Source organism: Cervus elaphus, chromosome 1, assembly GCF_910594005.1.
Source record: "Cervus elaphus chromosome 1, mCerEla1.1, whole genome shotgun sequence".
In the NCBI taxonomy this organism is placed as follows: domain Eukaryota; kingdom Metazoa; phylum Chordata; class Mammalia; order Artiodactyla; family Cervidae; genus Cervus; species Cervus elaphus.
The window spans coordinates 79,778,561-79,803,041 of record NC_057815.1 but is presented as its reverse complement, the minus strand read 5'-3'; the positions used below and the strand labels follow the sequence as shown (position 1 = coordinate 79,803,041).

At 46.0% G+C, this 24,481-nt stretch overlaps 1 protein-coding gene across 6 annotated transcripts in view; it reads right to left on the bottom strand.

Annotated features, from left to right (window-relative positions):
• Positions 1-24,481, bottom strand: part of LDLRAD3 (low density lipoprotein receptor class A domain containing 3) — a 262,986-nt gene that overhangs the window by 101,448 nt on the left and 137,057 nt on the right. For 5 of the 6 annotated variants that reach the window (XM_043909362.1, XM_043909379.1, XM_043909372.1 and 2 more), the window contains one exon: positions 20,252-20,386. In XM_043909362.1, coding sequence (XP_043765297.1) covers positions 20,252-20,386 — 135 coding nt within the window. The remainder of the gene's footprint in view (positions 1-20,251; positions 20,387-24,481) is intronic. The other variant, XM_043909386.1, reaches the window with a different exon arrangement.

Below are 24,481 nucleotides of genomic sequence, written 5' to 3'. Positions count from 1 at the left end.
TTGCTGGGCGGGCTTGCCTGGGGGCTCAAACTGTGAAGAGTCTGCCTGCAATGTAGGAGACCTGGGTTCGATCCCTGGATTGGGAAGATCCCCTGGAAAAGGAAATGGCAACCCACACTCCAGTGTTCTTGCCTGGAGAATTCGATGGACGGAGAAGCCTGGCGGGCTACAGTCCATGGGGTCGCAAAGAGCTGGACATGACTGAACAACTAACACACACACACAATGTTTTGCTCGAACAATAATACTTTGATACACATGCTGTAGCACCTTCTCAGAGTTGCTGAGGTCTTGCTGGTGCCAGGTCTGCCCTGCACCCCTGCAGAGCACAAGTGTCCCCAGCTAGCCCCCTTTATTTTTTATTTTTATTTTTTTAGCCCCCTTTAAATGTCAGGGTCAGCTGCTCTGGGTGTATATGCTGACCTAATGGAACTGCCAGTTTTCTTACGTGGCCCATTCAACGGGCTGCAAGGCGAACCCAGTGGTCCCCTACTCGAATTCCAGCCTCATCTCTGCTCCACCACCCATCTCTCCTCCTCGTTCCTACCAAGGTTAACGCTTCCTCTCCCCCAGGCACCTTCTGGCTTTGGGTATCACTCTCAGGCAGGCAGGCTCTCTCTGTGGATTTCAGTCCTCTAATTTTCTCCCATAAATCAATCCTCCCTTCCCGAGGCCACTGCTGTTCTGTCTCGATTGCTCCTCTAGCCGTTCATTCCTTTCATCCAACTGTGTATTCAACAACTGGTTACCGAGTGCCAGGTGTGTGCTGGGGACCAGGGACAGAAGCGTGAATGGGGGAGGCAGTGCAGCCTCGCGGCTGAAATGTTGAAAGTGAGGACTCTGGAGCTGGGTTGCTGGGTTCAAATCTGGCCTCTTCACCTATTAACTGGGTGTCCCAGTGCAAGTTAACCAACCTCGCTGGGCCTCATTTCCTTTAAAAAAATTAATTCTTCAAATATTTGCTGCTGCTGTGTCACTTCAGTCATCTCCAACTCTTTGTGACCCTACGGACTGTAGCTCGCCAGGCTTCCCTGTCCGTGGGGGTCTCCAGACAAGAATACTGGAGCGGGTTGCCATTCCGCCCTCCAGGGAATCTTCTTGACCCAAGGATCGAACCCCCATCTCTTATGTCTCCTGCATTGGTACGGTTGGGTTCTTTACCACTAGCGCCACCAGGGAAGCCCCTTCAGATATTTATTAAAGGCAAAAAGGAATGGTGATGTTTAAGCAGTCTCCATTCAGATAACCTTGTGTTCCCATCTCCTCCTCTGGATCCTTCTGAAGACCCCAAACCTGGCATTTGCAGGTTTTTGTACACACCTATGGTGACATAGTGATAAGCTGCTGCTACTAAGTCACTTTAGTCGCGTCCGACTCTGTGCGACCCCACAGACGGCAGCCCACCAGGCTTCCCCGTCCTTGGGATTCTCCAGGCAAGAACACTAGAGTGGGTTGCCATTTCCTTCTCCAATGCATGAAAGTGAAAAGTGAAAGTGAAGTCGCTCAGTTGTGTCCGACTCTTCAGGACCCTGTGGACTGCAGCCTACCAGGCTCCTCCGTCCATGGGATTTTCCAGGCAAGAGTACTGGAGTGGGGTGCCATTGCCTTTTCTGGACATAGTGATATATTCCACTTCTAAGCTGAAATCTGGGTCTCATAGATCTCAGTCTGTTTGTTTGTTTTTTTCCAAAGAATAAACTTAACATTTACAATTTATGTCCTTATACAGTGGTTTTAAAGGGTTTTTTTTAATTGAGGTGATACTGATTTATAATATTATATGAATTTCATGTGTACAACATTATATTTGACTTGCGTGTACACTAAATGGTGTGTTCTCACCACCAAAAATTGGGTTTCTATCCATCACCATACAGTTAATCCCCTTCATCCATCTCACCCTCTCCACCACCCTTACCCTCCAATAACTCTGTTTTCTTCATCTATGTCTTTGTTTGGTTTGGCTTATTCACTTATTTTGGGGATTTTCTTCCATATAGGGGCAAAATCATCTGGTATTTTTCTTTCTCCACCTAACTTATTTCACTTAGTATAATACCATCTATGTTGTTGCAAATGGCAGGATTTTATCTTTTTTATGACTGAGTAGTACTCATTACATGTATGTTCCATATACATATGGAGTATTCCACTATATCATACCCCACTGGGCTTCCCAGGTTTCTCAGTGGTCAAGCACCCATCTGGCAATGAGAAACCGCAGGAGCCTCGGGTTCGATCCCTGGGTTGGGAAGATTCCCCTGGAGGAGGAAATGTCTATCCACTCCGCTATTCTTGCCTGGAAAATTCCTTCACAGAGGAGCCTGGTAGGTTACAGTCCATCGGGTCTCATAGAGTTGGACACAACTGAGTAGGCATGGATGAATACGCACACACACACACACACACACACACATACATATTACTATTTAGCTGCTGTGTTAGTTGGATACCTAAGCTAACTCTGTTGGACTTCTGAACAAATAGAGGACTTACCAATGTACTCTCAGAATGGAACATGTTTGCCAGGGACTTACTGAATCTATTTTTTTGCCAAGTACCATGCTGTTTTGATTACTATAACTTTATAGCATAGTTTGAAATCTGGGAATATTAAACCTTCAGTTTTGATTTTTTTTCTCTAGGACTGGTTTGCTATTTTGGGTCTTTAGTGATTCCATATAAGTTTTAGAATTTTTCTGTTCTATTTCTGTGAAAAATGTCCTTGGGGTTTTAACAGGGACTGCAGTGAAGCTGTAGATTGCTTTAGGTAATAAGAACATTTTAACAATGTTAATTCTTTCACTCCATAAGTACAGAATATCTTTCCATCTATTTATGTCCTCTTCAATTTCTTTCAACAGTGTCTTATAGTTCTCAGTGTACAGGTCTTTCACTTCCTTGGTTAAATTTATTCCTAAACATTTTATTCTCTTGATTACAATTGTAAATGAGATTTTCTTAAATTTTCTTTCTGCTGGCTCATTGTTTGCATATAGAAACATAAAGGATTTTTGTATGTTCTGTTCCCCACAAATTTACTGTAATAATTATTTCTAGTAGCTTTTTTTTGGTGAAGTTTTCAGGGTTTTCTATTTATAAAATCATGTCATCTGCAAATAGTGCATTATGAGGTTTCATTTTCTTCACTGATAAAATGTGGATAATAGTTATTGCTTCATGGGGTTCTTGTGATTTAAATGATTGACATATATGAAATCCCCAGAGAAGTGCCCAGAACATAGCTAAGCACACATATGACAGTCCCCACTTAGTACACCTAGAGCTGCTACTACCACTACCTACAGAATAAAAAAAAAAAAATTCGGATGAAAGATTGCCATGGGCTTGATGAAGGAGAGGTATATGGTATGATGAGGTCCTCCAATGAGTAAGGGATGTGACTACTTTAAAAAAAAAATACTTGCTACATCATCATACAACTTTGTCTTCTTTCAAGTGTGTTTGTTGGTTCATCCTAACATTTATGAATATAAATCTTGAGAAGGAAAGGACTGTCATGCACTACTTGTGAACTTGTCCCCAGACAAGAAATATAGCTAAGGGAGTCTAGACAGTTTATTTATTCAAGACAAAGCAGACAAGGGTGCCAAGACAATTCAATAGGGGGAAAAACAGCCTTTTCAACAAAAGGGCTGGGACAACTGGATGTCAAAAGGCAAAGGAATGAATCTGGACTTCCGACTCACACACACAGGAAAAGGAACTAAAAAAGGATCGCAGACCTAACTGCAAGGGCCAAAACTATAAAATCCTTGGAAAACACAGATGAGTAAATCTTTGGCACACTGAAGTAGGAAATGGCTTGTTAAATATGAAACTCAAAGTATAAACAACAAAAGGAAACACAGAGGAACTGAACTTTATCAAAATTAAAAACTTTTGTGCTGCAAATGACACTGTCAAGAAGGTGAAAAGACAACTCACAGGATGGAAGAAAATATTTGCAAGTCATATATCTGATAAAGGACTTGTTTGAAGAAGATCTAACAAACCTTTACAATTCAACAATAAAAAGACAAACAATTCATCTTAAAAATGGGCAAAGGATTTGAAGAGACATTTCTCCAAAGATGATAAATGAATGGTCAATAAGCACAGGAGAAGATACTCAACATCATTAGTCATTAGGAAAAGGTCAATCAAAACCACAATGTAATACTGTTTCACACCACAAGGAGGGCTATGATAATAATAACAATAAAAAGACAATTGTCAATGTTGGTGAGGATCTGGAAAAATTAGAACTCTGCTGATGGGAATGTAAAATGGTGCGGCCACTTTAGAAAACTGTCTGGCAGCTCCTCAAAGAATTAAACATAGAGTTATCACGTGCATGCATGGGTTCTCAGTCACTCAGTCGTGTCTGACTCTTTGAAACCCCATGAACCTGCCAGGTTCCTCCGTCCATGGGGTTTTCCAGGCAAGAATACTGCAGTGGGTTGCCATTTCCTAAGGATCTTCTTGACCCAGGGATGGAACGCATGTCTCTGTGTCTCCTGCATTGACAGGCAGATTCTTTACCACTGTGCCACCTGGGAAGCCCTACGTGGGAAGCATAATGGGAAGAGACCTGATTTTTAGTGTCTAAAGAATTGGATTCCTGTCTAGTCTTGTCATTTCTAAGCTGTGTGACCTTCGACAAACCACATCACTTTCTGGATCTCTGTTCTCTCCTTTAAAAGATCAAAGAGTTTATCTAAAGTTTCTCAAGCAGAGCATTCATGGTATTTGGGGGTGGGGAGCATGATTCTTTGTGAGACTGTACCCCACAATGAAAGGCACTGAATTTCCCTGACCGCATCCACCAAATGCCAATCATGTCTCCACCACCTGTCACATCATTTTGAAATTCACCATCAACATTTTCACATGCCCTCTCTCTCCCCTACATTTCTGCAGAGCAACATTTTTTTAGCTCCAAATACTCCTTGTCACTGGCCATACTTCCTTCCTCTTTAGTTATTTCTGCCTCCATACAACTCTGATCACGCTCATTGCTCACTTCCACTTTCATGATCTGTTCTCGGGGGATATAAACATCTTACAGAATCATCTCAATTTTACTACTAGATTGGGAACGAAAGGGTTGACCAAGCAGAGAACAGTGCCATCAGAGGCATCTCTGAACCGGCAGAGCCCACGAGGACCGCAGTCCTGTGGACACCACCGCAGCCGCGGTCGTCACGCTGCCGGGGACACTGTCAGCCCGTGCGGGGAGCCGGGGACTCGGACGATCACTGGTCCATTTCAGCTGGGGCGCTGTGATGCTTCTGACTCGTTCTAGCTGAACAATTTTGAAAATGCATGGTGTGGTTCTGATTCAAAGTACTTTTAATGAAAAACAATAAGGGAGAATAACGGAAACAAAACAAGGCCAACAGCAGAACTAAGAAAGCAGCAAAAACCCTCCCAGTTTCTGCTTCACATTTCTGTTCATATTCCAGTTTTAAATATAGCATGTATTAAATATGATGTGAAGTCATATTTTAATGCCCTCTGTGCGAATTTTGCAATTCTAACAGGAGACACACCATAAATTAGTCTGGGGGGACTCGTCTTTTCCACACGTCTCCAAGTGTGATTGTGTAGAATGGATGATCAGTCACTCCAGAGACTTTTTTCTCCCAGATTCTACATCTTACAATTTTTTTTTTTTTTTTTTGCTCTAAGAGATGACTCCTGCAATCAGAAGGCAAATCTTTGTTCTTCCTGATAAATCATCGAAGTTAATTTCTTCCAAACTAATCAAGATTCACACACGGCTTTTAAACTTGTGCCAGACCTTAGAAATGGAGAGAACCACGTAATGGAGGAGAGCCGCTTGTTCAATGATACTTGCCAAGTGCCTAACATTCAGTAACACCTGCTGAACGAATAATTGCTCATATGAATTCACCCCTGTTATTTACCAATAAGACAGCGTGTCTAAGGACATAACCAGGGAAGTTATTATGGAGACACTTTGACAGCAGATGCCCCTCCTAAGCATCTCCCATCCCCGCTTCCTTGGCAGAGGGTCTGCCCCACCCTACTTCTATGTGAATGTTCACAGTCTGGAATGTTTCGTCGCCTTGTCCACTTTTGTAGGCCAGGAAGCAAGATGCCAGATGAAACCAAGGCCGGGCCCTGGCTCCTTGCTGGTAGGCAGGGAGGAGAAAGCCTTGTTAGCTGTCAGAGACAGAGCGCCCTGGAGAGCTCTCCTGATTCTTTTATACTTACTGTTTCTCCAAAGAGAAAAAGGCTCCAGCCAGTAGCTATGGTGCTTGCTGGTTACAGAGAGAAATGCTGACCTCTGGGGAATGGAACCCGCACTCAGCAACACGTGCTCTCAGCTTTATGCCTGCAGCCTTCTCTCACTTTTCCTTCCAGCAATCCTACAGCCAGCCCTGGTCATCTTGGTGTTGAAGAGGCACAGAGCAGTTTAGCAACTTGCCCAAAGTCACAGAGCTGCTAACTAGCAGAGCTGCCAGTTGACCTCAGGCTGAGTCTGGGCTCTTGAAAGTGCTGTCTCATTCATGTTCTATCGTGAATATGGCTGATACCACTATAAGGTGATGGGGAGGTCTTAGAACTCAGAGGGCTCCTAAATTTATACCCAAAGCTTAATGATTCTTTTTTTTTTTTTTTTTAACTTTCTCACATTAAATGTTCTCTGTATCCTCCATGCCAACATTGGGCTGGCAGAGAAAATCAAGCTCCACCCCCTCAAGTATGTCTCACACTGAGGAAGTGGTGGGCATAGATTTGGGCTCAGCTTCCATCAGAAGTACCGTATGCAGCCCCTATGGGGTGACTGTGCCACCCACAGAATTACGGGGTGACTGTGTGTCTGAGACGACACAGCAGAGCCTGCGGGAAAGCAGCGTCTCCAGTCCACACGTGAAACGCCACCTTGTAAGCGCTCGGCATACGACGGCCCCATGGAAGCCCTCTTGGGAAACGAGGGGCCCAGTGAAGAGCTGGAGCCAATCAGCTTCTTCCCTGCAGGGAGCCCAGAAAGATGTCTTTTAACTGACTGAGGTTCCGATTAACTACTACTGCATAACCAATCATCGCCAAATGTAATAGCGCAAAACAATGGCATTTTGCTATCCCTCACAGTTTGTTTGGTTCAGGATTTCAGAAAAGGAGAGACACTTCTGGCTCGGGGGTCTCACCCAGGGCTGCAGTCAGACAGGGCCTGTCCAGGCATCTCGCTGTCACGGGTCTCTCCAAGGTCTCGCCCTGGAGACTAGTTTGGGCTTCCTTATAACATGGCGGCCTCAGGGCGGCTGGACGCTTACATGGCCACTGAAGCTTTCAACGGGGAGCGTTCCAAGAGCAAAAAGGAAGCTGCGTGGCCTTTCACAGTCACAGGAGTCATGCAGCATCACTTCTATCATTCTCTGTTGATCAGAATAAGGCAGCCCAGTTTCCAGGGGAAGGCTTCATTTCTTGATGGAAGGATGACAAAGGATTTGTGGACATGCTTTAAGACTGTCACACGCAGACTGGGAGAAAAAGAGATGCAACTGAGCTGTGGACAGCATGGGGATGTGGGCTTGGGGGCGGGGGGAGGCACACACTAGACAGACATGTTCTCCAAATACACGTTTCCAGAAGGGAAGCAGACAGGCACTGGGAGGCCAAAGGAGTCTGAGGGAAAAATCTATAAGAGGTTCTGAGCCACGTGGGAAAGCCTGCCTAACAAATCAGCTAATGAGGACAAGGCACCTGTCCCCGGAGATTTCCTTCAGATGCAAACTGACCCAAATCTAAGGCCCACTGACTCCAGGGAAAATAAAAGCAGAATCAAAGTCATGTTCCTGCCATCTGAAGAATAGCTATCACCTTGATCACACTCCAAAATCAAGATAAAAGCTTGCACGGGGTCACAACAGGCTTACAATAAGTGAGACCATGAAGGAACAAAGAAATACATGAAGCGCCTTTTCAACTGCACACCTGGAAATGCAGAGGTGCCGCCCCCACTGGGCGTGTAACTGTGTTCCCCGGGTTGGCACTGCAGGGCACTCCAGCTCAGGCCTGTTTTGCTTGAGAGCGTGAAGAGGCAAAGAAAACCCAGAATGTTCTCTCTCAGGCTGCAAGAATCAGTGCCACTCAGATAAAAATCTGTGGTCTGGTGGCGGTCCACGCAAAAAACCCACAGGACATGCTGTGGGCATGCACAAACCTCTGAACTATCAGCTCAGTTTAAAAGACACTGTGACCGAGACTGTGACCAATTATTCCCCAGTATCTCTCCATCCTCCCTTTCTGTCTTTAGAGATATAGACTCCTGGGTTTTAGCTGAGCATATTAATACTGACAATGATTAAGAATGCCTTTGTCAGCCTCTCTTGCAGCTAGCCAAGGTCATGTGACTGTGTTCAGGTCTCCGGATTAGAAATAAAAGTGATTGTACAACTTTCAGTTCATTGCCTTAAAAGTGAAGCAGTTCATCTGGTCTTCCCCTCTTTCCTTCTTCCTGATGTCTGGGAAATAGTGACCACTGGAGCATCCTTAGGGGAGGGCAGAACTCCCTACTGGCCCAGACTGCTCACCCCTGGGATGTTATATGTGAGAGAATTCATCTTAGTTGAGGCACTTATTTTGGTTATAACCTCCATCACTTTTAAGACACTGTATGATGGGGTCTCCTTGTTACAGCAGCTTAGCCTATTTCCTAAACTAATACATAGTTCCTGAACTGTCTCAAGTCCTTTAAACTAAGAACCTTGTGTTAGAAAGAACCTGAGAAAAAACAGTAGCAACTAGATACTAAAGGTGCCCTCAGATTTGCTCATATCTTTGTTTTCTCTACTTTCCCATCTTTCAAGACCTTCCTAATCGTCTAAAGTATGAAAATCTTGCTTGATTCCATGTATGATTGACACTGACCACTCTTTCAGCAGATTATCCCTTGTAACCCACTCAAGCCAGTTCAAATGATTTCTCAGGGCCATCCAGCAGTGCACCAGCAGAAGACCTTCAGTAAAAGCTGACCCTGATGGTAAATTGAGCAGCACACACATTACAGAGGGCACAAGACCTCAAAGAAGGGAACTCAGGGAAAGGGGAACACATGTAAGTATCATATTGCAGCATTCCAGGACCAAACAGTAACCAGACTGATAACCTGCTGAGTTTCCAGAGAGAAACAAGGAGAGAACAAGAAAGGGGTGCTGGAAGCATTTGGGGGCTGTGACAAGATATTTGCAACATCAGAACACATTTTTATTTTTCACAGATCACAGAGCTCTCAGGTAGCCAAACCAGAGCCCCTCCAACCATCACCACCCTCAAGATAACTACTGGATTGTGTAACCCAAGGGAGATTTTCAAATCAAGGGTGGGGACTGGGGAATCGCCAGAGTGTGGCCATCATCTAACCTCCCAAGCTATTCTCATGCTGGGAGGATTCACAGAATCTGTCATTCCGCAGTCTCATTTACAATATCCGCAAGTCTCAATTAGATTTCCTCTGCCAGTGGGACCGCAAAGCTCCGTAAGATCCACAGAGGATCAGAATCCTCGTTGCAGGCAATGATAACCAGCCCCTCCTGAGGATTCCGTCACCAGAGCAGAGCATCTCATTTCTCCTGATTTTCCTCCTCCGGCTCCACCTTCCAACTGAAGCATGCAGGGAGGGGGCCTGCAGAAGCCAGCCTCAACCCCCCTGACAGCTTCACCCCCCACCCCACCCAGACAACCGCACCCCACTCCACACACAAGTACACGCTGCTCTGGCCATTTGGATCTCTGCCTCTGAATATGCTGTTCCCTCCGGCTAGATGCCAGCCTCGTGCTTGCTTCTGGGTCCATTTTTATTTATCCTTAATGTCCGGGCAGAGATTGCATCCTCTGAAGTCTTGCCATATTCCCCTAGGAAAAACAGTCACCCCTCAATGACTAGTCATGTCCTCGTGTACCCCCAAGGCATGCCCCTCCTTCCCCTGCTACAGCATTGATCACGTGTCCGTGCATGCCAAGTTGCTTTGGTCGTGTCTGACTCTTTGCAACCCCATGGACTGTAGCCCACCAGGCTCCTCTGTCCATGGGATTCTCCAGGCAAGAATACTGGAGTGGGTAGCCATGCTCTCCTCCAGGGGATCTTCCTGACCCAGGGATACACTCCAGCATGATTATCCACAGGGCGTTGTTTCTCCCTTACTGACTATGAGCAACTGCCATCTGATCGAGCTTTGTGTTTCTTCCAGAACCCAGGGGGAACCGGGCAATAACAGGCACGGTGCAAATGATCGGTGTTTGATGAAGGTAAGGAAGAGTCAAGACGGTAGAAGGGTGTTGGACGGGGAGCTAAGGGCCATAAGCTGTCCACAGACAGACAAATGTCCCCCACACACTCAGACTGCACAAGATGGCTTGTCCCGAGACTCAAAAAACTTGCAGAGAGACAGTAAGCCCCACACTGGGTCCCCCTGCCCGGAAACTTGGTCCGTCTGCCTCGGGAAGAGACACACTCTGCCAGGTGTCCAGGCAGGAGGAGAGAGGGAGTACAGGTGGGGACAGAAGCCAGGAGATGGAAAGAGAAGGGGGACCTGTGTGGGGAATGGGGGAGACTGGAAAAACAGCTCGGAAGATGAGCACGCTGGCTACGAGATCAGGAAGCAATTACTCTGATGAGTAGAGAATCATTCTGACTTGCTTCTAAATGAGGGACATATTAGAAATCTCAAGTGTCTGCTGCAGTGGGTAAAAGGAGGGAGGCTTTGGTGAGACAAACACTCAGTTACTAAGAAGAGAACCCCACAGGTACAGAAAGGCACAATCAACCTCTCTCAACCTCCTTCTGGTTCTTCCATCGAAGTCAGCATTTCTGCCTCTCCCAGCCCAGCTGGGCTTTCAAAGCCTCAAATTAAAAGTAGAAAAAAGGCTTCTACATTCCTCCTGTTAATCATACCTCCAGCAGTTTTACTCTAAGTGAGGCCAAATAAATTCTTTCAGGGTGACAACTCTTTCCCAGGGTCCCTCTACTGAGGCTCTTGACATCATCTGGTGACACGAGTTTTGCAGTGAATAGTGACCGCCCATCAAATTCTAGGTTGTGATTTTTGGGGCTGGATCCCCTAACCCCAGACTACTATTTTATTTTTTAACTATACAAAGCACTTCTCCATTCATACTTGAAAAACAAAACAAAAAATTAGCACTTCTCCCATCTCATGCCCACCATGATTTCTTTACACGTCTTTGGCTGCACATCACTTGGTTTCATTTCGCGACAGAAAGCCAAGGTCTCTTCCAAAAGCGTAAGCTCCTTTTCCTCTCAACTACCCAGGCCAGTTGCAGGGTCAGAGAGCTGGAGTAGAAGGGCAAAGAGCAGGCCTAACTGGAAAATACTACAGTAGGTTCTCCAGTCCCATAAAAACAGCATCCCCATGGAGACCTGCTGTGGGCCCTTTCTACCTGTGGCCAACTTCATGGAGTTTATCATCAAAGCTCAGCAAAAGTGAAAATAAAAGTGAAAGTTGCTCAGCCGTGTCCGACTCTTTGCAACCCCATGGAATTCTCCAGGCCAGAATACTGGAGTGGGTAGCCATTCCCTTCTCCAGTGGATCTTCCCAACGCAGGGATCGAACCCCGGTCTCCTGCATTTCAGGCAGATTCTTTACCAGCTGAGCTACCAGGGAAGCCCCCAAACTGGCAGTGCTAGCTGCCAGTACATCCTGAAGCCATCACCCTGTGCATCCCCACTGTCATCACTGTCACACATCTGGTCCATGACTCAGTTCAGTAAAGTTCAGTTCAATCACTCAGTCGTGTCTGACTCTTGGTGACCCCATGGACTGCAGCATGCCAGGCCTTCCTGTCCATCACCAGCTCCTGGAGTTTACTCAAACTCATGTCCGTTGAGTCTGTGATGCCATCCAACCATCTCATCCTCTGCCATCCCCTTCTCCTCCCGCCTTCAATCTTTCCCAGCATCAGGGTCTTTTCCAATGAGTCAACTCTTCGCATCAGGTGGCCAAAGTATTGGAGTTTCAGCTTCAACATCAGTCCTTCCAATGAACACCCAGGACTGATTTCCTTTAGGATGGACTGGTTGGATCTCCTTGCAGTCCAAGGGACTCTCAAGAGTCTTCTCCAGCACCACAGTTCAAAAGCATCAATTCTTTGGCACTCAACTTTGTTTATAATCCAACTCTCACATCCACACATGACCACTGGAAAAACCATAGCTTTGACTTTACGGACCTTTGTTGGTAAAATACTGTCTCTGCTTTTTAATATGCTGTCTAGGTTGGTCACAGCTTTTCTTCCAAGGAGGAAGTGTCTTTTAATTTCATGGCTGCAGTCACCATCTGCAGTGATTTTGGAGCCCAAGAAAGTAAAGTCTCTCACTGTTTCTGTTGTTTCCTCATCTATTTGCCATGAAGTGATGGGACCAGATGCCATGATCTTTGTTTTTTGAATGCTGAGTTTCAAACCAGCTTTTTTACTCTCTTCTTTCATTTTCATGAAAAGGCTCTTTGCTTTCTGCCATAAGGGTGGCGTCATCTGCATATCTGAGGTTATTGATATTTCTCCTGGCAATCTTGATTCCAGCCTGTGCTTCATCCAGCCCAGCATTTCACATGATGTAATCTGCATATAAGTTAAATAAGCAGGGTGACAATATATGGCCTTGACGTACTCCTTTCCCAATTTGGAACCAGTTTGTTGTTCCATGTCCGGTTCTAACTGTTGCTTCTTGACCTGCATACAGATTTCTCAGGAGGGAGGTAAGGTGGTCTGGCATTCCCATCTCTTTAAGAATTTTCCTCAGTTTGTTGCGATCCACACAGTCAAAGGCTTTAGTGTAGTCAATGAAGCAGAAGTAGATGTTTTTTCTGGAATTCTCTCCCAGAAAAGAAGACTGCCATGACTGCCCACGGAGAAAATCCAAGATCCTTAATGTGGCTCCAATTTACCACCCCACAGACCACCGCTGACGGCGCCATTTTACTTCCGAGTTATTCCTCTCCTGTCCACCAGAGGGCGCCACGTGGTTTTTGTCTTCCCCGCCCCCCTTCAGTCTTTCAACTGCCCCAAATGGCAGATTCTTTACCATCTGGGAAGCCCTCAAATGCACCACGCTGTTCACCATGCTCAGTCCTGGATCTTATAGCCTATAATTCCTTCTGCCCGGAAGGTTCCTTCTCCCCCCACCGTCCCCTCCTCCTGTCCAGTTAATTCCTCCTTATCTTCCCCGTTTCACCTTCAGCATCACTTTCTCAAGAAGGTCTCAAATTCCTGTCATTCACTTCCACAGCATCCTGCCTCTGCCTTTCCCACACACTCCTCACACCAGTAACCAAGTCAATGCCTCCTTTTCCTACTGGGATGTAGGTGTCAACAGAGCAGAGACCACACTTGTCTCGTTTCCTATTGCCGTCTTCCATTCTAAGATCCACATTCCCCCCTCCCATTTTAACATTCTGAAATTGGGATGCAGCTTAAAATCAATAGTCCATCATAACTGAATTGTCAGCATTTCCTCCTTCTCAGCAAAACATAAAACAATAGTGGGCCTTACACTTGATGGCATCTTGCTATTTGTCAAAATAAGGTATGTCCCTGTATCTAATGGGCCCAGTGCCCAGCACATAGCAGCCATCAATAAATATTACGTGATAAATACACACAGACACACACACATTTCCTGAGGACCTGATATTAGCTGGGTTTTGCTATGTAACAAACACACTTTAAAATCTCTGACCACAGCAGAGATTTAGTACCTCATGCATGGGTCCGCAGGTGGGCTGCATCTTTGCAGCTTCAGCTGGGACTGACCCCAGGCTGTGACTTGGGTGCAGGTCTGACCCCTGTGTCACTTTTCCCTGGACCAGCAGTCTGGTCGTCTCGTGGCAGACCTTAGAACGAACGAGCCCAAGCACAAGGGCACAACACACTCCAGGCCCCTTTATCGTCTGTCTGCCAACATTCCGCAGTCAGAGCAAGCCTGGCATCCGCAGGGAGGGAGCCTCCGCTGGCCACTGTGCCAGTCACGGGGTAGACGGAGGGATCGAAGACCTGAAGAGAAGAGTCCACCCACCGTAGGCCCCTCATGGAGGAGAGGTCTGGGAAGGGACACCACACCTCGCATTTCCGCAGCACCGAGGGCCAGCTCACACACTGGACCAGACAGAACACGGCCCTGCTCACCATGCGTGAAGGCCCCTGCGTTAGCAGTGGTGGTCCGAACGGCGCATCCCTCCGCCCAGTGGCCACCAGGAATCCTCCTAGATTCCCTTTGCTGTCGGGGTTTATCCGAGGTATTTATTTGAGAGCATAAGTAAGAAGCAATCACTACCCCTAAACCTTTCTTTCTGCAGCTGATTATTTATCCATTGTAAGGCTAGGCTCCAGCTCCCAATCTGAGTGGGTGACTGGCTAATTTATTTACTAAAATTTTTTTTAATTGAAATGTAGTTAATTTACAATAATGTGTTAATTACTGCTATACAGAAAAGTGACTCAGTTACACACACATATTCTTTTTTAAAATATCCTTTTCCATTATGGTTTACCATAGGATACTGAATACAGTTCTCTGTGTTCTACGGTAGGACCCCGTTGTGTGTTCATTCCCTACATAAAAGCTTGTATCTGCTATCCCCAGCCCCCAACTCCATCCCTCCCTCAACCCCTCGCCCTAGGCAATCCTCAGGGTGACTGGCTAATTTAGGTCGGCTGGGGCATTAGGACCAGACGGTAGAAGACCTGAGTGCCACCGTCCTAAGTGCCCAACAGCAGGAGTGTTGACGGTCTTGGTCAGAACTTGCTGGAAAGCTGGAGGCGTTCTGGCACCCTGATTTCAGTCTCAGAGCTGCTCTGGAGACAGAGTTAATGAGGCCTGCACACCGCGTACAGAAAATGAACATCTCAAAATGCACGCTGGGAGATGGCCCATTAACCACACGCGGCTCGGGCCAGCGCTCTTCCCACCAGGAGGATGCCCGCTTGGCTGACCTGATTCCATGAAGGCCCCGAGCGCTTTCACGACTCCCTTACACCCTCACCTCCCTTTGATTCCGCACTCTGCTCACTTCTTAGCAGTTCCGCATCCCTTTGTCTGTCTTTCTGCCGTGGCACTTGGCACGGGGCTGTGCTGGGCCTCAGTGTGACTTCCTGGGAGCCGTATGCCCTTGCTAGGCCTGCGGTAACCAAGCGCCACCAGCTAGACAGCTTCAACGAGACATTTTTGGTCTTGTGGTTCTGGCACGCTGGCTCCTGCTAGGGGCCGGCAAGGAAAATCTGTGTCTCTCTGTCGGCTTCTGGAGGTTTGCTGGCAGCCTCTGGTGTCCCCTGGCTTGCAGCTATACCACCCAAGTTCCGTCTTCATGTCCCTCTGTGTGTCTGTGTTACAACATGCCCTTTCGATAAGGACATCAGTCACATGGGATTAGAGGCACATCCCGCTGCAGTGTGACCTCATTGTAACGAATTCCAATGCAAGGACTCGATTTCCAAGTAAGGTCACATCCTGGGGTTTAGGACTTCAACATATGAGCTATAGGGAAGAACATAATTTAAAAGACTCCAAGACCACTTCCGTATCCCCTGCACATAGTTCAGGGCCTGACACGTGGGGGCACGCCATCACCTGCCCCCTGACCAAAGTGCCAAAAAGGACAGCTCACGTGCTCTCTCTCTCACACGCACACGCACACACGCACACGCCCAATCCTGCAGAAGAAACAGGACAAAGCTGTCACTGTGAGCTTCTGGTGAGGTGCCCAACATCGCGGCCAGCTTTCCAAATTCTTCTCTAAGCATTATCACCAGGATACAGCAAGCGAGATAAAGAAACTGCAACCCAAGTGCCAATACACTCAATTAACTACTCTGGCACTGGTGGCTTCTTCAGGAGAGCTTAACTTCCCAGCATGCCTCACCCTGGGGGAAGGTGGGCAGGCCTCATTAGTCTTTCTGACCGAGAGGAGAACTTGAATACAAAGAGAGGAAAGCATGCCCGCCTCATACACAACCTCCCCCCTGAGCTCAAGGGACCAAGGCTGGACAAGGTCTGCTGTTCCTGGTCCCAGGACAGTGGTACCCAGAGAACCATAGCACGGGGTGATGGAGAACGTTAACTCGTATCTTGGAGGACCTAAGTTCCCAGCTTCATTGCTTACTTGCTGTGTGGTCATGCCACAATTACAGAACCCCTCTGTTCCTCGGGTTCTTCCTCTAGAAAAATGGGGGTCATTTTCTGTTCCTGGATCCTCCTGTCACAGGGATTTGGTGGACTGAGTAAGAAAATCTAAGTCAAATGCTTGGAGTAGGGCCTGCCACTTAGCGCTTAATGTGATGGCTGTTCTTGTAAACACCCTGTCTGACCTCTGTCCAAACGACTGACCCTCTCTCACCATCACCTGAGTCTTCATAAGCTCTCTGTGACTGGAATGATCAGAAGTGGGGCCCACATAAGGGATATTCATAGTATCCATTTTCTATTATGGCATAGCAAATTACTCTGAAACCTACAGGCTTAAAAAAAAAAAAAGGTCATTATCTCAGTTTCTGTAGCTCAGAAATCCAGGAGTAGCTGAGCTCTGCTTACTACAGTTAGAAAAGGCCATAATCGCGGTATCTCCTGGGCCGCAGAGAGCTCAAGGTCGGACCAAGGGAGAGGCCAATTCCGGGCTCACCCTTGTGGCTGCTGGAGGCCTCGGTTCCTCATGGGCATTTGGTTGGAGTTCCCTCTCACGCAGGCCTCACAGCATGGCAGCTGCTGCATTAGAGGGAGCAAGATGGTAAGAAAAACAGACGCGGGGTCTTTTGTAATCTTACAGGGAACTGACATCCCATCACTTCTGCTGCTCTTCTCTTTGTTAAAAGCGAATCATGATTTATACACCTGTGTGCACAGCAGCATGACTCACAACAGCCAAAAGGTGGAAGCCACTCACGTGTCCATCAACAGATGAATGGATACACAAAATGCGGTACCGACGTACAATGGAGTATGATTCAGCCTTAAGTAAAAAGGCAGAAAATTCTGACACATGTGACAACATGGATGAACCTTGAAGACATTATGCAAGTGAACCAAGCCAGTCACCAAAACATGCTGTAGGATTCCATTTATAGGAGGTATCGAGAATAGTCAAATTTCATAAAAACAAAGTAGAATGGCAGTTGCCAGGGGCTGGAGGAGGAGGAATGCGGAGCTGTTGTTTGATGGGTATAGAGTTCTAGTTTGGCAAGATGGAAAAGCTCTGGAGATTAGCTACACAATAAGGTAAACTGTTGAACCATTTTTTAAAAATGGTTAATATGTAAGTTTTATGTCATGCGTGGGTGTGTGCATGCTAAGTCACTTCAGTCATGTCCCACTCTTTGTGACCCCATGGACCATAGCTCTGCCAGGCTCCTCTGTCCATGGGATTCTCCAGGCAAGAACACTGGAGTGGGTTGCCATGCTTTCCTCCAGGGGATCTTCCCGACCCAGGGATTGAACTCTCATCGCCTGCATTGCAGGCAGATTCTTTGGCCAACAGGCCACCTGGAAAGACCCTATTGTGTGTAGTTTGCCAAAATTAGAAAAAAATAAAAAGGCAAGTCACGAGGTCCAGATCACATGCAAAGGGATGGGATTACACCAAGGCATCAACCCTAGAGGCTGGGGACCACTGAAGGTGGCCTGCCATCGTCAGTCATGCATCCAAAGTTGGAAAGAATCTGTCGGTTCAATTAGGACTGAATCCAGCATGTTTAAGGCCACCTCGCTGCTGACCACTGCCAATATGCGCAGAGCGGCACCTGCTGACCCTCGGATGCACCCTCTCAGGGAAGGTTCCTAAGCAACAGAACGTCATATGCAAAGACTGCTCCAAAGCCACTGCTGGTGGAATTACCTCGTAATGGTTTATACTTCCAATCGGTGAAGCCCCAATTAAAATTCAATTCCACCATAGTGTTCTTTGGTCTCCAATACATCCCATCTGGAACTGAAAGGTACCGTAATGACTGCACTTTCACGGTCCCATTCCCGCCTCCACGTCTTGGCAGGGTTTGTTGTTGCTTTGCAAGACCACATGTAAGGAAAGGAAGTAAATGGGGACGAGAGGAAGAAGTGAGGAGAGGCACACACAAAGTTGGAGCCTCTCAGTGGAGACACGACCTTTTCATACCCTCATCAAATTAGAGGAAAAGTATTTCAACCACCCTATTTCCTGTCTTGGGGTCCGTTTTCTCCATCCCATCAAAATAAGCATCATAAAATATCATTTTATTTTCCCACATCAATTGAAAGCGATGATGCAATTTTTGAGGGCTGGAAGCCCAGCAGAAGCAGCTAGGACGTATTAATATTTTGACTAAAGGAGTTCATGTACAGAAGGTACCCAGCACAGTAGCTGGTACAGGGCAGGGATCGATAAACATCATTAAGATGACAATAGGTCAAATCCTACACAATGTAGTGTCTACGCAAGATGCCTCTGAAATTCTTCAGGAAGACATTTAAAAGCCCAGGATGGGTCAGGTATTCCCCTAGCATGGGCACACTGGTGTTCATATCAGCAGCAAAATTAGCAGTCAGTTTGCATTTAGAAGCTGCCTGACAAGAAAAACATACTCTTCAATACTAGAATTATACCCAGAGCACAGGGACATTCATATCGCTAATGGATTATAGTGGTCCACAGATTTTCACATGAACTCAATTTACCTGGAGGGCCTATTAAAACACAGATTGTTGCTGGACTCACGCCTAGGGTCCGTTGGATGGTCTGGGTGCAGCCTGAACTTTGCATTCATAAAGAGTTCCCAAGTGATGCTGATCCTGCTGGTCTGAGAACTAAACTTCACTTGTGAGAAGAGGACACAAGGAGGGGATTTTTCCAGGCCAGGACAATCAGGGGCTAACTTTGCCCAAGACCCACCTCCCGGAGCTGCTCTCTGTACAAATTTTGGCAAAGTCCAAGTAGATACAGATTTTGTCTTTTCTCATCTATGGACCTCAGGCATATGGAATAGATTGATCTTAAGCCTTAATGTGTGGCCCCCTCTCACCAGTGGTCTATGCATGGCCAATTTGTTCATTCATTCATTTTTAACAATGTAATAAACACCTTCCAAAATTAAAGCTACGACCTTGAAAGGAACTTCCATCTAACTTCATCCTACCTCCCAACCATCCTACCTCCCAACATATGAGTTAACCAGTTATCCATCCTTATCTTGTTTTTCTTTTTTGCAGTATTAAATCTGTAATCAGTGATACTATCATAGAGTAGAGTACTGACTAACGGTCAAAACAAATAATCTTTACCAACAAAATAATATGGGTGGATCACAACAACTTAATACTAAGTGAGAAAAGTAATGATTGCATATGGATGATACCAGTTTATAACATTAGAAACATATACTTTTTAGGATGCTTTAAAATTGACATGCATTTAAAAAATTTGTATTTTTTTCTAATCACTGAAGAAATAAATATGTGTTAACTGGAAAAGAGTCAGTGAATAAGAAAAGGAACCCAGTCAGTTTTAACAGGGGAGGATATGACCCCTCTGTGTCCTTCTGGGTTCCCTAAAAATCTCATCTTTCCATCCCCAAATGCATCCTTTGGTTTCCGCTCAACAGCTCTGAGAGGAATAGGCAATTCACACAAGAGGAAACAAAGCAGTAAACAAACACCCAGGGGGAAATGTTAACTTAGCTCATCATCAGAGAAATGCAAACTAAAGCATTTGAGGAACTATCATTCTATGACTACTAAATCAGCCAAAATAGGGAAAAGAGGACAAGAGTGAACTCTTGGGATATTACGGTAAACCTGATACACACAGCCAATACTAGCAGCAGTGGAAAATTTTTTTAAATTTCCCAACAGGTGTATGATGAGATGTAGTCATGAACTGTGCGGATGTCTTACTCCGCTGAATCTATCCTGAAGAAGTAACTCAATGGAAATATCTCGGTGGCCCCCCAACAATGCAACTACTTAGAAAACCATAGTAGAGAGCACTGTCCGGTATGCAGTGCAGCTAGGCAAACTACAATATTGGAGAGAAAAACGTGTATTTGCTATTTAATGCACGAGAAATATGAAGTACAAAATGGTAGGTGGGTTATGGTTAAAACCATGTGGAGGAGAGCTGCGTGGTAAGAGCAGAAACGAGCACGGCTGTTGCATCTGGAGGTGGGATGGGAGTTGTTTTCAGTGTTACCGTGGCGCGGTGTCGTAATTATTTTTTTTTTAAAGAAACGGGGAGGCGCCTACCTTGAGAACTCTCACAGCTTTCCTCGTCACTGTTGTCCTGACAGTTATTCTGCCCGTCGCAGATGAAGCTCTTGTCAATGCAGAGGCCGTTCTTGCAGTGGTAGCGGGCAGTGGAACACAGCAGAGGGTTTGCTGCTGTGAAGGGAGAACAGAGCAGATCACCAGGGAGGTTAGCCAGTCCCCTTGGGACCCCCAGAGCCTTCTCCATCTAGGGGTGTGGCCTGCTCTAGAGGCAGTGAACTCATCTCGGATGGCTGACTCAAAGCCTGTCCTGGGAGACTGGTCAAGCAGTGACTTGGATAGGGCAAGGCTTCCTCTGCCCCATTCTAAAAGCTCCTCCTTCTGCTATCCCACAGGTTTTTGTTGGTTATCCATTTTAAATACAGCAGTGTGTACATGACCAATGTTATGTGCCAGCCTGGATGGGAGGGGGATTTGGGGGAGAATGGACAGATGCACATATATGGCTGAATCCCTTCACTGTTCATCTGAAACTATCACATCATTGTTAATCGGCTATACCCCAATACAAAATTTTTGGTGTTGAAAGATGGTAATGATAACCCTATATGCAAAACAGAAAAAGAGACACAGATGTACAGAACAGACTTTTGGACTCTGTGGGAGAAGGTGAGGGTGGGATGTTTCAAGAGAACAGCATGTATATTATCTATAGTGAAACAGATCACCAGCCCAGGTGGGATGCATGAGACAAGTGCTCGGGCCTGGTGCACTGGGAAGACCCAGAGGAATCGGGTGGAGAGGGAGGTGGGAGGGGGGATCGGGATGGGGAATACATGTAACTCCATGGCTGATTCATGTCAATGTATGACAAAACCCACTGCAATGTTGTGAAGTAATTAGCCTCCAACTAATAAAAATAAATGAAAAAAAAAAAAAAACAATGTTAAAAAAAAATAAAATAAAATAAAACAAATTAAAAAATAAATTAGTTGAAAAAAAACCAGAAGCTTCTTCCAAGGCATCATGCTGGTGCCCTATAACCATACCAACATGGCCAGAGGGCAATGCCTAGCCCCAACTGGTCAACCTCGAGGTGGGCCAGCAGCCTCTGAGGGGTCTAGAGCAAAACCGGAGTCTCCCAGGAAAGTTAAGAATGGAATGGTCGGTAACAAAGAGAAGAGCAAAGATGGAAGGAGAGGCTGGGTTGGGGATCCATGAACCTGTGCCACGGACGGAGCCATGGTACATGTAATCCAAGGGCTGTGTCAGATCCTACTGGTTCCCTAATTACGGACCTTCCTGGTAAGTCCTTATGTTTCTACAGCTCACCAAGTTGAGCGCACTGGTCCACTTTGCAATAAAAAAACCCCATTAACCCACTCGGTCAGCCTGAGTGGCCCCCAGCTACAGGCACTTTCAGAAACCTCAAAAAGAAAAATGACAGAAATGGCCTCTTCCTTCAAGAAGAAGGTGGCAACCAGCCAGCGTGAAGTCAACACAAAACCCCTTAACGAAGCAAATCTCCATGGAAAATCACTGTTTCTACTGCACAATTTATCTTGCTTCACCACTCCCTGCGGCACAATTCAAGCAAGGCTCTTTCCAGGGCTCTATTTTCAATAAACGAAGCAGCAAAAGGAGAAATTATTCCAAACCCAACTCTGCCATTTATTAGCTGTGTGATCTAAGGCAACTTGTTTCATCTCTCTGAGCCTCGATTCCTTTTTCCATGTACAGTACAGGCTCCATAATTTGAGGGCCCACTGTGAACTGACAATGTGAGCTCATCTGTTCAAAAATTATTTAAAAATTCAAAAAGATACGTGCTGGGCATAAAACCAAGTCTGGCACGCTTCAGAGCTAAACACGAATCCTGTGCTGGTCACAGGTCCATGAAGCTGGCCCTGCTACTTACAGCCTTCATTTGAACATCAGTGAATGCTCAAATGAGATGACATGTGAGAAAATGTGCAGTGCAGAGTCTGACACATAGGGGCTCAGTCTGCCTTGGTCCTCTAGAGTGTGGTCCTCCCTAAAGGAGTGACATTGGTGATGATGAAGAGGGGTCTTCCTGGGATCTTGGGTTATGGATTGAGCCAGCACCTGCATTATACATTGTACCAGAGCAGGATGACAGACCCAGCACTGAAGACGGTTATGGGCTTAGAAACAAGTCAGCGCCAGCATCTCTGGGTGGTCCTCACCTGCAAGATGGCAGCTGGCATTTATCTTTCCCATATGCTTCACAGAGTGATTGTCAAGATGCGCTGAAATTACAGCTGCAGACTGCAAACTTCACAGGGCCCTGCAAACCTGAAGGACTGTGGAGTTTTTTATTTTTTACCTTGTCAACTCAGAAAGTTTAATCTGAAAGGTCAGAGGAAGCAGAGGGATGGGGAAGCCAGCGCTCTTAGTTTTAAAGATGAGGGACCAGTGTGAAGGCAAGCAAAAGGAGTCTGGCCTGGAAATGGAAGTTTTAATTATTTAAATTGCTGTGGGCCAGAGAATGGCTCCACTTGATCATGCTGAAACCAAAGTCTGACTTCAGCCAAAACCAGAAAGGGGAAACCCAAAACCACAAGTCACATTTGGTTTCTGTCCAAGGCAGCCCTCCAAACCCTTCTGCATCCCACCATGGTGGCCTCTGGCTTCCCTGGGACCCTGTGGGTCACGTCTATGCAGCCAAAGCATCGACAACAATCAGCTCACTCTAATGGACAGCCTCGGAAAAGTGGAAAATCCCACCTCAAATAGAAAGACTTCCAAGAAGGGGCTGCTACAAACTTACCTGAGTCCCTCTACTCCCAGTAGGAGGGCTATGCTGAACCAATCTTGAAGACATTGCTGGCGTCTACTGACTTTTCTTCAGCCTTAGACCCTTTCAACCTCACGAACTTTTCCAAGGAAAAGAAGTCACATGTGAGCATGTGCATACACATGTACCACATATATGCATGCACATGTGTAAGTATGAGTATATCCAGATCACGTGCATGGGTGCTAAGTTGCTTCAGTCATGTCTGACTCTGTGTGACCCTATGGACTGTAGCCCGCCAGGCTCCTCTGTCCATGGAATTCTCCAGACAAGAATACTGGAGTGGGTTGCCATGTCCTCCTCGAGGGGATCTTCCCAACCCAGGGACTGAACCCATATCTCTTATGTCTCCTGCACTGGCAGGCAGGTTCTTTCCCACTAGTGCCACCTGGGAAGCCCTGTTCAGAGCACACTTATCTCCAAATGAATGAAGACTGTCTGTATCTTAACACACAGCTCTATGGGTAAAGAATCCACTGGGACCAAAACCCGGTCTCAGTGCATAGAATGAATGCATATATTTGTTTTCAATGCATATAACCAAAAGAACCAGGATCAGAATATAGAAAGAACCCTCACAACTCAAAAGAAAAAAGACAAACAACTTAATAGGAAAATGGGCAAAGGACATGACCGGGCAATTCCCATCAGAGCAATGGCAAACGCTCAATAACAACTTGAAAAAATGTCGACAGGAGCCAGAAACGAAAGCACCACTTGAACCGCAGCAGACTTGCCAAACTTCAGGTCTTAAAATTCCAGGTTGTTGGTCAGGCTGGGGAGGGAGAGGAAGTCTTAGAGACTGCTCGTGGGAGTGTAAATTTGTAGATCCACCTCGGAGACCAATTTAGTGATACCAGGTGATGCTGAAGGGGCATATGCCCCATGGCCCAGTCATTTCACTTCCAGCTACACAAATGTTCATTGAAAAAAAGTGTTTGTAAAATAAAAATATTAGCAATGACCCAAATATTCACCCACAGGAGAATTAACACCATGCACTACATTGTTATAACAGAATTTTATAGCAGGGGATGGCTAGCTTTTTCTGTACAGGACCAGATAGTAAATATTCTAGCCTTTAGTAACCTTTGGGTCTTGGCCTCTTTCTTAACTACTTGACTTTGCCATGGCGGTACAAAGTGGCCATAGAAAATTCATAAATGAAGATCAGGGCTGTGTTCCAATAAAACTTGATTTATGGGTAATAAATACATTTAAAGTTAAGTAACTTTCAGAACAGGGCATAGGACAATTTGGGGCCAACACCTGCCGAACAGCAGGGAAAAATGAATGAACCAATAAACAAGGTCCTATTGTAGAGCACTGGGAACTATATTCAATATCCTGGGATAAACTATAACAAGAAAGATAAAAAGGATATATATATATATAAAATAGTCACTTTGCTGTATAGCAGAAATTAACACCACACTGTAAACCAACTATAC